At 39.7% G+C, this 19,059-nt stretch overlaps 1 protein-coding gene across 4 annotated transcripts in view; it reads right to left on the reverse strand.

The window, feature by feature from the left end:
* RAPGEF4 (Rap guanine nucleotide exchange factor 4) overlaps window positions 1–19,059 on the reverse strand; it is a 282,236-nt gene that overhangs the window by 234,054 nt on the left and 29,123 nt on the right. For all 4 annotated transcript variants that reach the window (XM_055308182.1, XM_055308181.1, XM_055308180.1 and 1 more), the window contains exon 2: window positions 1,519–1,661. In XM_055308182.1, coding sequence (XP_055164157.1) covers window positions 1,519–1,661 — 143 coding nt within the window. The remainder of the gene's footprint in view (window positions 1–1,518; window positions 1,662–19,059) is intronic.

The raw sequence follows: 19,059 nt of genomic DNA on the forward strand, positions 1-19,059 counted from the left end.
TTACACAGATTTTATACCACTTTCCATCCTCCTCCACAGGACTAAGAGCTCAGAGCATCGAGTTTCTTGCTTGATGTGAGATCCAGTGAAGCAATCATGATTGGTCCAAACCAATTTCAGTCATCCCATTATCTTTGACAGTGACTGGTTTTAATGTGGGTATATGATGTAATTCTGGCCAATGAAACAGAAGTCTACTGGAGGACTTCTGAAAACAGACACAAAAAGAAATAGTCCTACAGCAGGATATCTTTTTATTGTCATGTGATGGGCAAAATATGCCAAAGAGGCATGTTGATTATTTTGAATCAAAGTTATCTGAGAAACAGTCAGTGCAAGGACACTCTGACTCTCCTCTCTGTCCCTTGGAAAGCAGGAAATAAGTCTCCCATGTGAAAGGAACCCTTCGTATATCAGGAGTTACACATTATTACCAAACATACAGAATTCAGGGCCAAGAAGGCTATATAAATAAACTCTGCTTAGTTTCTTCACTAATTAGTATCCAAGTATAAGTTTCTTTGTGTTGCTGTTTTTCCACAAACTTACTGTTTCTTTATCTAAAAAGCATCTAAACAGCTTGCTTTGGTCACATCTTAGGTCCCATATCAATGAGGCCACCATATCTATGAAATTTAATATAATTTTTGATCCCATTAAAGTGTTTTATGTCAACTTATTAGCCCAGCCAAAAGAACCACAAGGGGTAGGGAGGATTTTTCCCCTCCCAACATATGTGATGCCTCTAATTGCTATAGCTGTCTTTGAATCACTTGGGTCAAGTCTGAGAATAAAAGTCAACACCTGAGGATTCAAAGCAAAACATATACAAAAACAAAAACAAAATGTGAGAGAGATGTGACCTTAGTAATGTCTTCAAGTCATTTAATTAACTAACTCTGAACCCATCCTATCTCAAGACTTCTTGAATATGTGTAATTGATTTTTCCCTCCTTGTAGGAATAATTGATATTTAACCCCACTGGATGGAATTTCCTGTTACTGCATCAAAAAAGTGTCCCAACAGATGGAAAAGCATTAATTTTTAATGAGAAAATACTTTTTTTAATGCAGCTGTCATTTTCTTGTTTTCTTTCCCTGCCCCTTATTCACACCTGAAATAGATTGATACCATTCAGATTGATTCAAACATTACTATTAACATTCATTAAGAGTCCTTTTATCTTTATTTAAATTCTTACTGACTCACATATTTCTTGGGGTAAAGAAAATAACTATGTTTCTAAGGATTTAGCTGAATCCTTCCAGCTCCATCTTGCAGGCTACCCTGGAAGAACATTTATATGCTGTGAAAAAAGTTAAGGAAATGCCTACATGGAACCAAGTAAACAAAGTAAAGAGAGTAAAAATCAGGTTATTAACCCATAACCTAATACCTTTGGTTGAAGCTCAAATATTTGGCAAATAAACACTCCATGTACTATCTATCCCCATTGGATAACTACAAATGATCACAAACCATACATGAAAATACACCACTGAAGTTGCATTTCTTACATGTTATTCCTTTTTCCAGACTCTCATAATAACCACATAAACAAATCTGATGAAGGAGATTTGGGTGAAATTTCTCAAAAGCTTTAACTTCTTTCAGCCTCGTAAAGATTATATCCACATCTTCACTGGATCGTTCCAATGGTCTAAAAAGGAGAGAAAAGGCATAAAAAAAGCTGTATCAATAAGGATTTACTTCAGTCAACATGCATTGTTAATTATATTCAAATTTATGCAACTACCCCAATTGCAAGTATTTCACTGCAAACATTTATACACCTATCCCCATCACAGGTATTTCCAGGTTTTTGTCAACCATTCACCTTAAGTCACAACTATTGCAGATGGAGTGATACTCTGATTTATAGTAAGGAATGCACATTTAGTCCCTATCCACTGTTCCTGACACACAACTCTTAAAACTCTTGTGATTTCCTATATAAAGGCCATAGGAGCATCTTTTTTTTTTTTTAAAGAACTATTTTTTAATTTTTATTTATTTATGATAGTCACAGAGAGAGAGAGAGAGAGAGGCAGAGACACAGGCAGAGGGAGAAGCACGCTCCATGCACCGGGAGCCCGATGTGGGATTCGATCCCGGGTCTCCAGGATTGCGCCCTGGGCCAAAGGCAGGCGCTAAACCGCTGCGCCATCCAGGGATCCCAGCATATTTTATTATAATAGTTGATCTTTTGTCCTTAGTTCCTAAAGTGTTTCAGAGACATAAAGGTAAAATGGGCGTCTTGCTATTCATAACAAGACCTTCTCTTTACAACTGCATTTATGTTACTAAGGTAACTTTTGGAAAACCCCTAGGTAATCTAAGGATGGAGGCTGGTTGCCAAGGGAACCATCAATGTGATTAGATGGTTGGAACTTTCAGCCCCACTTCCTAACCTCTGGGGAGGAGTCTGGAGATTGAGTCAATCACTGAAGGCTGGGGATCCCTGGGTGGCTCAGTGGTTCGGCGCCTTCCTTTGGCCCAGGGCGTGATCCTGGAGACCCGGGATCGAGTCCTGCATCGGGCTCCCGGCATGGAGCCTGCTTCTCCCTCTGCCTGTGTCTCTGCCTCTCTCTATCTGTGTCTATCATAAATAAATAAATCTTAAAAAAAAAAATCACTGAAGGCTCATGATCTAATCAACCATGCCTACATTATGAAGCCTCCATAAAAATCCCTCAACTATGGGACTCAGAGAACTTCCAGGTTGGTGAACATGTGAAGATAGGGGAAGCATGGCATGCTCAGAAAGAGCATGGAAGCTCTGTGCTCCTTCCCATACCTTACAATATGCATCTCTTCTGTTTGGCTGTTTGTAAATTATGTCTTTTTATTTAAAAAAAATCTAGTAAGTAAACAGTTTTCCTAGGTTCTGTGAGCTTCTCTAGCAAATTAATCAAACCTGAGGAGGAAGTGGTGGGAACCTTTCTGATTTACAGCCCGATATATACTGGTCAAAAGCTCAGGTGATATCCTGAATTTGTGACTGGCACCTGAAGAGTGTATGATGGAGAGTTTTGTGGGAATGAGCCCATAACTTGTGGGGTCCAATCCTATCTCTAGGTACATAGTGTCAGAATTGAATTGAATTGAGTTGAAGTGTAGGAGACCCAGCCTGTGCCTCAGAATTGCTTGCTGCGGAAAACCCACAGGTCACTGTCAGAAGTGTTGGGTTTCCACAGGAATGGAGAGAATGAAGGAAACACAGGAGGAGTTTTCCCTTTGCAGATGGCTAAAGCAGGAATCAGCCTCCAAGTCGTGAGTTCACGCACAGCTCAAGCTTTTGGGTATTGCTTAATCCTTTACAAGCACTAGAATGTGATAAGAGATATGAAAATAATGGTGAAAGCACAAAGATAAATAAGAACTGATACTGAGCCTCAATGTAGGTGATACTATAGGGAATGGTAGGAAGTAGAGAGAACTGTAAAGATGGGACTATACAAGGAACAGACCTTCTTTGGCTGTTTTCTTTTCCTGGTTTTCTGTGCAAACATGGGCCCAGATGTTATCATATCTTCCAGTTGTTCAAGGAAAAATATCTAGATCTTTATTCACATTCCTTAAACATCGTGTTGTTCACACAAATGACATCTACAGACTAGATCCAACCTGTTACCCACCGTTTTGGATTCTCTGGATTAAGATGAACCAAAGAACCAAACAAATATGGGATAGTTTTGCAGATAATATAAACCGTTTCTTTTCTTTCCTTTGCTCAGTGTCCAAGTCTATTCCTTTAATATGCTTTGCAGGACCATATGATATTCCTTCATAGATATTTTACAGGACACAGAGACTATCCAGCCTCATGTGTGCTCAGGAACCTTCTGGGAATCAGAAGAAATGAGCTACTCAAGGATGTGACTGAGACCAGTAATTCTCACTAAATACCCGTGTGCTTCCCTGAATTTACCATCTTCCCTTGCAGTTATGTTGGAACCATACTGTGGCTAGTGGACCGTAAACAAAACCAGCATATATCACTTCTAAGATGAGACTGTTAAGAGCTATGGGATGTCTTCTGTCTCTCTTTTCCTCAACTACAACTTTGCAGTGCTATGGGTTGAATTGTGTCTCAAAGAAGATTTTTGTTTTTTGCTTTCCCTATTTTTTTAATATAAATTTATTTTTTATTGGTGTTCAATTTGCCAACATATAGAGTAACACCCAGTGCTCATTCCATCAAGTGCTCCCCTCAGTGCCCATCACCCAGTCACCCCCACCCCCTGCCTACCTCCCCTTCCACCACCCCTAGTTCGTTTCCCAGAGTTAGGAGTCTCTCATGTCCTGTCTCCCTGTCTGATATTTCCCACTCATTTTTTTCTCTGGAAAGAAGATCTTTACAGATATAATCAACTTAATATGAGGTCACACTGATTAGGGTGGATACTAAGTAAGGACTGGTATTCTTACAAAAAGAAGGAAATTGAGACACAGAGACACAGGGAAGATGGCTGTGTAAAGGTAGAGGCAGAGATTAAAGGGATGCATCTATAAGCCAAGGAACCCCAAGGACTGATGGCAACTACCAGAATTTAGAAGGAAGCAAGGAAGGAAGGGTCTTCCTCTAGAGCCTTTAGAACATAGCCTTGCTGACACATTGATTTTGGATTTCCAGTCTCCAAAATGGTGAGAGAATACATTTCTGATTTTTAAACACACCCAGCTTATGGTACCTTGTTTGAGAGTCCTAGGAAACTAATACAGAAGGCATGTATTTCAGATGCTAATGCCATAGGATGGAGACTCTGTGCAAGTGACAAAACTCCACTGCATGAAGCCACTGAGATTTGGGGTGTGTGTGTGTGTGTGTGTGTGTGTTTGTATGTGAGTGTGATAGGGTGAAGGATTGTTATCACAGCATCACTTAGCATCACCTAGGCTAAGAGATCCAGAGAGGTCAGGACTGGATGTGCCAGAGTCCTAAGGAACTTGGGACATTGTAGGAGGAGGAGAGATCCCACCATGAGAGAAGACCATTTCTGGAGAACATGAACAGATGACCTGTCACTAAAGGGAAGACTCAAATTCATCAAAGCTTACTACAGAGGATTTTCACCTGCCCCCATCACACTTTCAGGCCCAAGAAAACTAGACTCAAAGAGTATGCCCATAACTTTGGCTAGCCTCCCAATAACCTCAACTGAAAGGGCTTGGACCCTGTTTCTCGAAAGGAGGAGGGAAAATCCTGATGCATCAGTGTCCTGTTTATGAGTTTGCAGGCTTTACCAGGGAAGAAATAGCACATCAGGACCAGTGCCTCTTTCTACCTATTAGCCCTCTGTTATGGCTTTATCAACTCCCTATCAGAAGGTATGTTCCCAAAGTGAAGGGGCTTTGAAACAGCGGCTAGAACTTCAGCAGTTAATCAAGGGGTACAAAGGACCTTCAGCGAGTGTCTTTGTGTGCCCAGTGAGAATGCATTTCACAGGCAGTGAGGGTACCAGCAAGCAGCAGAGGCACCCCCTGGTAAGGAGTCATGCCAGCAGGCGCACACTTCATGGGAAGCAGTGTTGGCACCAGCAGGGAGCCATACCCAGCCACAGCAAGCAGCCATGTGAACTCCACGGGCTGCTGCCACAGCAGCGCAGGCACTAGCCTGCAGGCCCAAAGCAATGGCAGTATTTAAGCGACCACGGAAGGAATCACAAGAACCAGGTGAGCTAGAAATTGACTGGGCACTGATACCGTGGATTCTACTTAGTTATATAGGAAAAAAGATAAGTGGAGGCTAGAATCCATCTTCCGTTAAGAAGGAAAATAGCATCCCATTTTGTGCATCCTCCCTAGAGTGTGTCCCATTTCAGGAAGGCAGACCAGAACAGCTTAAACACATTTTTGGCCCCACATCCTCCAGAAGAAATAGAAAGCAGCAGAAGAAAAACTCATGTGCTTCCACATAGTTCAAAACGAGCACAAAAGAAAGAACTTCAGGATTTGTAACCAGATCGTGTAAGGCCAAGTGACCAAAGACATCTGAAAAGACAAACTTAATTTGAGATAACCAGGACAACTTTAAAAAATTCTCTTGCAAAACAAAAACAAAAACAAAAACAAAAACAAAAAAAAAAAAACAAAAACCCCTTTGCTGATATTTCTTTTTCTTTTTTTTGAAAGATTTTATTTATTTATTCATGAGAGACACACACACACACAGAGAGAGAGAGAGAGAGAGAGAGAGAGAGAGAGGCAGAGACACAGGCAGAGGGAGAAGCAGGCTCCATGCAGGGAGTCTAACATAGGACTCCATCCTGGACCTCAGGATCAGGACCTGAGCCAAAGGCAAATGCTCAATCGCTGAGCCACCCAGGCAACCCCTGATATTTCTTTAGGCATTCCCAAATTAGTCCTCCCACTGTTTAAACATTAAAGCCACAGAAACAATGAAAAGCAATGGTTTATCTGTTGTGGCTTTTACCAGGTACTTCCTGGAATGCAGAAAACTGCATTTAGCTGTTAACTAACATCTTTACTAGCTCACCTCCTGTAATCTACCACTGGTGAGAGGCCTCCTGTTGTCCCTCTCCATAATTTCCTAATGCCATGTGGATTCTCATCTCTGTAGAGGTCATGCCTGGCCCTTCTTTTACAGATCCCACAGTACCAGTAGAGAGCCACACCTGCAACAAGTCCTAGGGTTGTGAGGATGTTCTATGGCGACCTCAAACTCATTCTTCTTCTCTCCTACATTTGCAACTGCGCCTGCAGTCCTATTTGCAGGCATGGAGCAGCCTCATCCTCACACTCATCACAATCAGGTAATTCTACGAACTCATTGTCTTTCAAATCCATCCCTTCCTCTCAGCCCTTCCTGCCACTGCCTCAGTTGAGCGTGAAGGAAGGACCCATGAAGGCGGTGTTGGGACATGAAGCCCCCTTCCTAGGAGACTGTAGAGCTTGGTTCCATCTAGTAGCCAGCACAAGTATTTTAAGAAGGGTAGTGGTATGGTTGGATGTGCATTTGAAAAGATCACCTTGGCAAGTCAAGGCAGATGTGAGGGAGTAAAGACCAGCAGGTAAGAGACCAGTTAGGAAGCTCTTGCAATGTTTCAAAATGATGAGGTAGGCTTCTCTAATTATAACTCACTCTAGAATCTTTTCATCCCCTTAATTATTGTGTACAGCTGGTCCCCCTCATAGACATCAGTAAAAGCTCCAAGTTCAGAGTTCATTTTTCTTAGCCTGGCATGTGACACCCAGGGCCCATTTTCTAAAACCTTAAATGAACAAACAAACAAAAAAACACCTCACTCTTAAAACATGTTCAAATAACAGAATCATTTATGAAAGAAGACACTGTAGTAGGCAGAACTGTAGGGTGACCCTCAATGACCCACATCCTTGTACAATTACCCTGAGTGTGGACAGAATTGTAATTTGCTTTTGGTCAACAGAGCATGGCAAAAGTGTAAAGCTATCACTCCCATGATTATGTTATGATACATGGCAAAGGCAAAGAGATTTTGCAGATATAATTAAGGTCTCTAATCAGTTGACTTCAAGTTAATCAAAAGGGAGGTTTTTCCCAAGTGGGCTTGACATAAACAAGTGAATCATTTCAAAGAGGGTAGAAGAAGTGGGAGCTTCTTTTGCTGGCCTTGAAGAAGGAAGCTGCCATATTGCAAGAGAGTGGCATAGAGAGGAATAAGTGAGGACCCTGGCTGGCAGCCAGCAAGAAAACCGGGATCTCAGTCCTACAGCTGTGAGGAATTAACTCTACCAATAACTTTCTGCCTTGAAAGATGTCCCCAAGCCCCTGAAAAGAACACCACCCAGTTAGCACCTTGATTTCAGCCTTTAGGATCCTGAACAGAGGATTCAAACAAGCATGTCCTGAATCCTGTCCCATGGAAATGGCCAGATAATAAATGTATGCTGTTCTGGGCCACTAAGTTTGTGGTAATGTGTTCCACAGCAATAAAAAATAAAAAAAAAAAAAAGCAATACAGATACAGTTATTTTCTCACATTGACTCATTTCCTTATAATCAGCTTAGGGTTCACTTCCTTCATGGAGCTCTTCATTGTTGACTCTCTTCCCTGAAATCCAATTGGTAACATTTCTTTTTGGCCTCTTATCTCATTATGTTAATATTTCACATTTTATGCATGTAAATTTTGTCTCCTTGGAGACATTGATTTATTCATTTATTCATTCGTTTGGTAAATACTATTTTATAAACCACTGATTCACCGTTCTACTTTGTTTTGGTATTTTTCTCCTGTGGTTCTTTGGTTCTTCCAGGATGAATTTCAGTCTGTCCCTGAAAACTTTCGAAATCAGATAGCAAGGTGAGACAGCAGTTAACCCTTCTAAGTTAGCAAAAAGCACTAAAAATATTTCTGATAAAATGCCATTATTTTAGTACTGTATCAATTGTAATGGTAAATAAGGTCTATTTGGTAGTATCAAAAAAATATCATTTTCCTAGGATGCATGTATGATCTTGAGAGGAGTGGTTTTAACACAAACTTTTTATCACATCTAGCTTTCAATTAATGTCACTCAAATAAATAAGACTTTACTTTGCAGTATAAAGTATCAAAATCAATGGAATTTTAAATGGCTCTCCACCAAACCCATACTTTCATGAATGCACATTCCTTTATTGCTTTCCTACTGTACAGTAGATACCCTTCCCTGGAAGAACAAGGGTGAACAAGATGATAACCGTCTCCACAAGAAGCCCACAATCCACTGGTGAAGGGAGTCATGTAACCAAAATCAGAATACAGTATGGTAAGTACTGTAATGAGGGTATCCATCATATACTAGTCTGCACTTTATTTACTGTAAGAGAAGGTACACATGGAAACTACCAACATTAGGGGTGCAAGGGATAGCAAAGGTTCTGGGTTCCGAGTGTTACCTGCATTCATGATGTAATGTGATAGTTTTATAGGCTCTTGAATGTTAATTCAGTCAATTCAGGATTATCTAATTAGTCTCTGGATTAATCAGAACACAAAATAATAACGCAGACATTTGTGAGGAAAAATGTACAATAACCATAAAATTAGCAAAAAAATCTCTCCTTGGATGACTTCTGTAGTTTGGATATATGATAATCAATATTTGCAAACCCCCTGCCATGCGGAAGGCCACCCTCTTGTCAATCTAACAATCTCAGTGCTAACACCTGCGGGTGCTTTGGGCGACCACCTGAGAGAGTGGATTCCAGAATCCAGAGTCAGAACTGTGGGGGTGCAAAGTGTGGGAAAAGGGGAGGGAATGGGAGAGGCAGGAGGCAGAACTGCTCTCTGCCCAGCTGCCTTCCTACAATCATAAACAGAAGGCTCAGCCAAGAAAAGGACAACACTAACATACTATAGTGGTACTGTCATCTGTGGGAATGTATGAAATGCTTTATTTCCTCAAATACTTGTATTTTTTTTTTTAATTTCCAAATGTCTTGTGAAAATCAGTAAATGAATTTCAGAACACTGGGTGTAATGTTAACTAAATACATTTGCATTAAAATGATTTCCAGGTTGGTTTTGACTCATATTGTTTTAGCAGTAACTTAGGGTTAGAAGAGCTAGTCCCCTCCCCTAATAAACTGTTAAATCCAAGATAATACAGTAATTTTATAAATTATGTAAGGCTACAGAAGCTATTATTATTACTAGTATCATCATCTTCATCATCATCATTAGCCACAAAGACCTTTTACAAAAAGTATTTAATGAAAACAAGGAATAAAGTACTTAAAAGCATGTACGATCATTATCATGTGCTTTCTGAAGCTATCTATAGATAGCTATCTATCTATAGATAGATGTGCATGCATGTTTTTCTCTTTTTCTATTATAACAACAGTAAGATCTTAGACACTATGTACTTGACAATCTCAGCCCTTTTATAACCTAATTAACTTTCCAAAGAGCTTTGAAAATTTTGATCATCACAGCCCTGTTACATGAAGCAGGTATTATGAACCCTATTTTACTAGCAAAAACATTTGATACTGAGGTTAGATGAGTATTAGTATACTAAAATCATGTATATTTATAATGCCAATGATGACACAGATATATCAAAAGTCTTTGAAACTCAAGATGCTTACTACTTATCATGTTATCATTTTAATTCTATGATTATTAACCACTTAGAATACTGAAAGGTTTACTCTTTACTAATAACAATTTTTACCAACAATATCAACAAAATTCAGAAAGAAGTTGTTGAAAATGCATTCCTTCAACCTGCAAATATTTACCAAGTATATGAGAGTAAGGCACTCCAGGCACAGCTCCTGTACCAAGGAAGCTAAAATTGAATTAGAAAGATTTGTACACATACATCAATTACCAAGGTGAAACGTGGTAAGAAACACAATTAAAAAGGAAAGAAGGAAAAATAAATAAATGAAAATAAATAAAAAGGAAAGAAGGGAATAGGAATTCAGAAGAGGAAAATCACTTAAGAAGTGATCGCTTAAGAAGACACCACTGAAGGATGAAAGTTCTACAAAGGCTTCATGAAGGCAAAATCTTCCTAAAATCAGTTCTTCCTTGAATTTCTGTTTTATGACTACAGACCCACCACTGTTTGGTCATTTAATTCTAAAAATATAGTGTATCGTTATAGCTCCCCCCTTCTGGAGATCTTCTGAATGACTCTTCTCTGTATGAGTTTCTTACCCATCAGCCCCCTCCCCCCCGACACACACAGATACACACACACACAAATGTACAAATACACAGACACATGCATGCTGACAAAGATTATTTGTTGACCAAATTTATGTAGACTTCTGAACCTTCTTTTAGGCCCATCTGTGCACCTCCTTGTAAAATGCAGTTCTAGCAAGAACCCTCTTAAGTCCATGTAACCAGAACCTCCCACCCTCCATATCTGATCACTTTGATATCTGATCTAGTTCCTGATGTTCCAACATTGCCCAGGTAATATCTGATCAGCCTTGTCTTCAGCAAGAAGCCTGTTAGGTCAGTTTAGCCAAATTCCTCCTTACCACTCATGTTTCTTCTTGGTAATTTCCTACCCACAGAGTGACCCCCCTGACCCTGCTCCTTGGCTATAAATTCCCACTTGCCCAAGCTGTACTCAGAGTTGAGCCCAATCCCCCACCCTAACTGTAAAATCCTATTGCAGTGGTCTGATGTCTATCGCAATGGTCCTACACAAAGTCTGCTTACCTAAATCTTTAACAAGTACCAGTGAATTTTTTTCTTTAAACACACACACACACACACACACACACACACACACACACCCCTCGACTCAATTGCTACCAATATTCTCTCTAGGCTCCTGATTCTGCCCATGTTCAGGGTGACTCTCAAAAAAATCCCCTTGATGGATCCTGAGACTCCGGAACAACTGCAGCTTTTTATCCTCACAGCTAAGACTGACTGTCACAAGGCACACCAAGACCTCTGTGACACTTCCAAAATATGGCCTGTACATCTGCCATCAGGGAGCAGAGCATGTAAAGTCTGCAAATTCCTGGGCTTCGTGCCTCCCTGTCTAGAAATCATGCCTGCTTGCTTTTATGTCTTTATGAAAGAAGAAAGTGAAAACTGCCCCCTTGGTGTCCCAAATAAGAGAGTTGTGCCTGCAGGTCACTCTGGACTACAATTTTGGCCCTAGCACAGCAATACTAGGGGTCAGAATACCTCCACTTCCCTTTCACGGACAACCACTCTGTTTTCTGTCCCACAGTGAGAGATGCCAGGTCTGGGGCCCAGGACTATTCAGACAGTTGAAAGAGCCTGCCTTCAGGCAGAGGGCAGAAACAGCCCTGCTAATATCTAAATAATGCCCACTGTTGTTAGTGAGAAGAGAAAGAGAAAAACCTTTTGACCAGGCTCAGTGTGTTGTCATTTGTCTTATTACCATTAAAATGAAAATATAAAATCAAAGTACAATCTTGTCCAATTTTAACAGACCCTTTAAAAAATCTTTCTCTGATGGCAGATGAGCAACTAAACTCAGTACAGGATCTTCATGCTGGCTATAAATCTCTTTACAACACACCCTCAGCCAGAGGTCCAGGACCCCAACCAAATTGCTTATGGGACCCCAAAGAGCACATAAAGTTTTCATAATTTCCCCTAGGCAATACATCTGTTCTATCAGCATTAAGTTAAAAATAATTTCTTTTGGCTACTTAAATTTTTTAAATGGCTTCTGGCATGACTCAGATAACTGATGCTTCCTTAAAATGCTTTCTAGATAAAACTGATGGCTTTTTTTCTTCTTCATAATTGTCACAATAAGCAGGGGCTCTCGAAAATCATTCCACAGTACCTAGTGCTATACTAAAATTTGAGACGGCTCTATTCAGAACACTGCCACTACTATAATTAAATATTGGAGAGCCCTCAGGGCCTTAAGTCATGAGGATTAGAGAAGAGGAATCTCTTGAATCAGAGCCCTCTGATAATCTTATTTTCTTAGCTCTCTATTTCTGGGCAACTCAGAAGGACATCCTTGAAGGAGAAAGAAAGGAAGAATAGGAATATGGAGGATGGGGGGAGGGGTGGGGAGGACACTACCTAAGAAGAGTGATTCTGGATCTTTTATCCCTCCCAACCTGCCCGAGGCACAGGATACACGCCCATGAGAAGCAGCAAAGGGAAGCACATTTTTTAGAAGAGAGTTTTGAAAACACCTCATCTACTGGATCAGGAGCTAGAACTTTTTGGCTTTAAGAGAGAAGTGGAAAAAGGGGGGGGGGACAGAGAGAGAGAGAGAGAGAGAGAGAGAGAGAAGTGGGTATGGTACTATAATAGCCCCCAAGCCTGATACCTATTTCCTTGGGAACTTCCTCTTCCACTACTCCCCCTCCTACTCCCTCTTCTCCAGACACACAAGTGTCTGCTGTACTTTGAAGGCCTTGAGCCACCTCAGAGCTTTTACAATCGTTATTCCTTCTGCCAGAGATGCTCTGTCCCCAGATCCGGTGTGACTCACCCCACACTTACCGAAAGAAAGTCTGAGCACAAATTCTCAGTGAGCCTCCCCTGCCCGCCCTGCTTAACTCAGCTCTCTCAGCTGTACCTGACCCACTTTTACCCAACATTTATTTTTTTTTCTACAGCACTGAACACTTCCTAACATAATATTTATAGTAACAATAATTATTTATTTTGGCGATTGTCTCCACTAAAAAGTAAGCTCCAGGAAGGCAGGGTTTTTTTTTTTTTTTTTTGGTTGGATTACTGCTTTAGCTCCAGTACCTTGAACAGGGTCTAGCATATGCTCAATGAACATTGCTGAAGAGTAAGTATACTTTTGTGCTTGTATCTGTACATGTGAGTATTATTATTAAAAGTTCATGTTTTAAAGAAAATTAGATTACTTTTTGAATAAGAAAGCATCTATCTATAAAATATTTTGCTGTTCTCTATCACACTTACCAAATCAGAGTAATAATGAATCCTCAGACCACTAGTCTTCTCAGTGAATGAATGCACAATCATTTCAATAACAGCTTATGTATACACCAAGGTTTCTTAGAGGATCCATTTATATTTTTTTCCTCATGGGAGCCCATGCTAATTTTCATGACTCATTAAGGAAACCTAAATATTAAAAAATGTGATACTACTCAGCCTTTTCTGAAGGTAAAAACCATATGGAAAATTGAAATATTGCAGTTCTAAAGCTATGTCCCAGAAACAAAGAGAACAGATACCATTTTCTAAAGAGATACACTCAGAGAAGTCCATTAAACCAGGGCCAAATTCAAAATGGTTCTAAACTAGAATATACAATATAGCACCAACAACTACAAGGGAGTTTATTATTCTTGCATGGAGATACTCAGACTGTTGTGGTAACTAATCTTTCCTGCCCCACAATACTTGTAATGGATATAAGTATATTTAAATTAGGGGGAGATGAGCCTAAATTACACCTTAATTGATAAAACAACAGGATTAGAAAAACTGGTATGCAGACCCATTGGGTGAAGAAGGTCTCTATATCAGTGATGAGATTATGAAGGTTTAAGTGGTCAGTTCTCATAAGGAAGACTAGATAACAGGATTCTAGGGCTTTTAGCAAAGAACTCAAACACAGAAAAAAGAACTTATCATGTTAAGGTAAGTACCATTTTGACCTAAAATCAAGGGTTTTTTTTTTTAAAATCAAGGGTTTTTTAAGACAATAGTTAAAGCCCTATAGGTGTCTTTAGTTCATTAACAAAATCATCTCTGTATCTGATGCTGCAGATAAATCATTTATTGAACATGATGTAGAATGGCAGTTTGTTTTTTTTAATATAAGAAATTTTCTATTTGTTAAAAAAATCTATTGTTTCAATAGATTTGAAAGAGAACTTCTATTTCTGTTACAATGGAATAACAGATGCCAGATTAACCCTCCCACAGTAAACAATGTAAAAGTTGAAAAAAAGAACTGCTTTCAGACATTGGGCTAACAGGTAAAATATGACTATGATCCCAGAAAGAAGAGGAATACACGTGGTAATCCACACAGTAGCTCTGAGGCTTTGCCTGGGTCAGTTTTTGGAACACAGGCAAGGCAAAAGAGCCTATGTAGAGTATGGCAGTCTCATGGGGCTGGTGAGGCAGCAAGTAGAATCAATGGATGCTGATATGGCTGGAATCTGCAGTGAAGTAAGCGAAAGAGAAGGGAGCTATTCATAGAAGGAGCTCCAAAATTCAGCATAGGGGTCTTCTTGAGTCATTAACTGCAAATGGGCAGGTCAATACTCATAGAAAGGCCTGGTAGACAATAGTTCGTAAGGAGTAGAAGCTGAATGGAGATTCTGGAGGTCACACAGTGCTAAGCAATATAGCAGCTCTGACCAGCTAGAGTAAGTAGAAGATCTCACTGATCAACCCGGACACTCACCTGAGACTTCTAAAAAGGCCATTCTACCCCAAGACCTAGAACTAACTACCCTAACAAGGCTCAAAAATAAGCTTCAATAAAAGCAAATGATTGGTGAGTAAGTTAACTATCTATGAAAACAGAAGCTGAGAGTCTTTAAAGAAAGTAACAAATCCAAGACTTTCAGTATCAGAGCTCATAATCTCCAGCATACAATCAGAAATCACTACATATGCATGGAAACAAAAAAAGGGGGCTCATAAGCAGAAAATATCAAGAGAAACAGACCCAGAGATGACCCAGACACGGTGGAAATACCAAACAAGGACTTTAAAACAGCCATTATAAATACGAAAAGAGGGGAAAATTCACTGGATGGGCTTAAGAGATTGGGCACTGCGGAAAAACAAAACAGTGAATCTTAAGGTAGGCAGAAGAAAAATCCCAACTAAAGCATGAAGAGAAAAAAAGGTTAAAAAACAATAAATATTTATTGACCTATGAAATAATATCAAGAGTTTAACCTAAATGTAACTGAAGTTTCATAAAGAAAAGAGAGAAAATAGAAAAGAATAATTTGAAGGAAGAATGGCTGAAATTTTTTCAATTAAGAAGGTAGTAAACACCCCTAAAGAGTCTAAAGTTAAGTTATGAAGCAACATTTCTACTTTTTAAGTATGGCATGCTAAAGATGGCCCCAAATGCTTTGCCATTATCTCGATCAGGAATTGGGACTTATTTCCCCTCCTCATGCATCTGGGCCAACTCTGTGACCAAAGGAATGTGGTTAGAAGCAATACCATATCACCACTTAGCATACCACTAACAAGCTGTACTACCTCAAGCAGTTACTTAACCTCTTTACTTTTGGCTTCTTCATATCCAAAAGAGAGGTTAAATTATCTCTCTGATTTCTGTCCATCATTAGAAAAGTCTGAGAAATTATGTAGAGAGCCAACAAATAAATAATAAATAAAAATGAATCAGGTGCTATGCTCTATAATTACTTTGCATCTTAGCATCTAAATACCTCAATCAAATAAATACCTAAATACTTTGATCAAACAGGATGGGGGCTCCCAGATCTATTGCTAAGTCAAAATACACTCAGGAATTTGGTTGGAATAATGCTTTCTATATGGTAGAGCCAGCTATAGGCTATAAACTAGAGATTATGTAGCATAGGGTACTGTCTGCTAGTTTTAGTAAACTAAAGATTACTTAGCACACAGTAGGGTGCATTTCCTATAGACACAGTCATATTCTCTTTTCCTTCACAGTGCTCAAACTTTAATAGTGAATAGACTAGTAAATAAACCTAGATAGAGTTGGCTAGTAGAGAAAACACTGAATATGATTTTTTGATGAATTTTTTGTTAGACTAAAACCTTGTCATACCTACCAAATCTAAGACACCTTATTTCTATAGTTCCAACCCTACAAATACCAGAGAAAATAGCTGCCTTGAATTTCACTCTTTTTGGAAACAGCTTCCAGTACCCTTTCAAAGTGTAAAATGGCAAGAGCAGTCCTCACCAACACAATTTTCCAGCATGCCTCACTGCAGAGGATGAAATGCCCCAGGCAGCAACACGATTTGTGCCAAGGACATATGGCAGGGATTATGATTAATCAGGGGTGAAGATTCACTTTGACAGTCTTTCTTCGCACTATTAGTCATTTTGGTTATCAAAGTGATCAGAATTAATAGTCCAAATCAGGTAGGCTGGTGTCTAGAATTCTGGTTTAATAAAAAGAAAGCCACCCTTGCATATAATTTCAGGCAAAATTTGAATGATTGCATCTAGCAATTATGACTACCCAGGGAATAAGATGCCTAGAGACAGAGTTCCTAAAGTGCCAGTGGCTGGCCAATGTCTATATCAGAGAGAGGCTTTGTTACAGTCATGAATGGTCCCTTTAGTAATAGGATATTGTGACTCTCTGTCTACACCTAACACATAGCTCTAATTTGAAAGATCATTAACAGCCTTCCTAAATGCCAGAAACTGGTCCACCTCTTCCAGTTCTCTTGTAAGGAACAGGGAACCACTCCTCAGGGCCCTCAAGAATTAGATGCTCATACCCACACCAGTCCCAAGTCTCTGAGCAAGCAAAACAGGAAGTATCTTTGTCCCACAGCTTTTCTTCACCCAAGGAAAGATAAAGAGCATCAGAATTCTGAATTTCAGTCTCTAATCTCTTTCATTCAACAAGTTTGCTGTGTATGGACCAAGTGAAAAGCTTTTGAGAATTACAGGAAGAATGACACTTTGATTATGCCCTAAAGCAACCTCTGATCTATAAGGGGATCTAAAACCTCTACCTAAATGATGATAATGCAAGGATGAAAGCAATCTTGGGGGTCCATATAAAGGTATACAGACATCTATATAAAAACACCTGGGGATTGAGAGCTAGACAAGACATGAGTAGAGAAGGCTTCACAGCTAATTTTTTTCTTCCAATTCGCAGCTTCTCACAGCATCTTAGCTGAAAATTGAACTGGGTCATGGGAAGTGGGCAAAGATTGTATAAGCACAAATAGAAGGTAGGTTTCCAGGCAACAAGATGATAAAGCATGAATAAAGACATGGAAGTAAGAAATTACAGGCCAAAAGTAGTCAGTAGTTCCAATGGTTTGATGTTCCAATGGTTTCTCAAAGAGGAAAACTGAGAAATAAGGTTGGAATCCTATGGGGGCAGGGCTGGAGTGCCAGCTGGTGAGGGTACAGACTTTATTCTGCTAACCATGGGGAGCCAGTGGAGATTTTAAGGACACTGAAAAAAACTAGAGCTATAATTTAGAAAATTCATCTTCTCACAGGGAATGAACTGGAAGAGAAAGGGACAAAAGGTATAGAGACTAATTAGGACAGAACCCTAGGGCTCCATATGTCATGTTCATTCGGGTCTGACAGTAACTCTTCTCTTTCTCTCTCCAATGCCCACTTAGAAATAGTGTGACACTAAGTCCAGTTTTCCTTGAGACAATCATGGCTCATACCTATAGTCCCAGTGAAATTATTAATACTCTCCCATTCACTCTCAAAGGTATCCTAGTTTGGACAATAAATTATACATGCACCTTACTTAGATAATCTCTCTCATTCTACCTCTCTGCAGGTGCTCTCCTGGATATCAGGGAAGCAGAAACATTATATAATTCATAGTCCTTTCCCTTCCTCACTCACCAAACAGTAATTATGTGGCCAGTTTGTCTCCCTCCCCATGTAACTAGGCAATCTTCATTCTTCTGGCTTTCAAGCTTCTGCTGCCTTGTTCCACCACTCCAGGATGGTGGGGCAGAGCAGGATGCAGCTCCAAGTGAAAAGGCACTGGTGTTGCGAGAAGGGGGGTTGGGATGGCAGAGGAGGCACAGCAAGAGGGCACAGGGACTCCTAGGGGTAGGGCAGGGAGAGATGGACGGTAGGGCCCTCCAGCTGTTGATGAGTAAGATTCCAGACCTTTGTCTTTTCCCATCTGCAAGTATCAGTGGGTGTGTGAGGATGATGAAAGGGTACATGGAATGAGGAAAACTAAAAATGTGGCTTAACTGAATTAATTATAGTCATTTACTTGAACATCATATGAACCATCTGTCCCTAATTACACTGCTGTCCAAGAACAAATATGTAAATCATAAAAGGTGCCAGATCATTTTTATTGTGGTTTTATTTGATTATAATAGTAATCTTTCTGTATGTGTTTGTAATTATGGTTTGTTACTGATGTGGCATGACCACTTGTTTACAATACTGATTCCTTCTCATATTAATACATCATCTTGCACAGTAAAAAGATGTGAATTCTTCAGATACCTATAAACTTTTACAGGGGGGAAAAAGGTCAAGCCAATAGGAATGATCTTTGAAAAGCAATGTAAATGTACAAAAAGTGGCACTACATTTCTGGGTGGGGCAAGATTACTAAATGAGAAGAACACTCTAGTCATTCAGATGGAAGTCAACTTAATGAGTTTAATCCAAGAAAGAGATCAAAAAGTGGTTATTGACATTTCCTAGAAGAGCTAGGTACTGACCAAATTCAGGAAGCAAGTGTTCAGACAAATTAGTAATCCTGGCTTTATGACCCAACTAGCACAAGTAAATAAAAAACACAAAGTGTTTTGGTAAGAAAATAAACTTGAGTCTTCTCCCAGACCATGGGCAACTTTAGCACAGGGACCACACATCTGACACTCTGGTTGCTTA

The sequence above is a fragment of the Nyctereutes procyonoides genome, unplaced genomic scaffold (genome assembly GCF_905146905.1).
Source record: "Nyctereutes procyonoides isolate TBG_1078 unplaced genomic scaffold, NYPRO_anot_genome, whole genome shotgun sequence".
Classification (NCBI taxonomy): domain Eukaryota; kingdom Metazoa; phylum Chordata; class Mammalia; order Carnivora; family Canidae; genus Nyctereutes; species Nyctereutes procyonoides.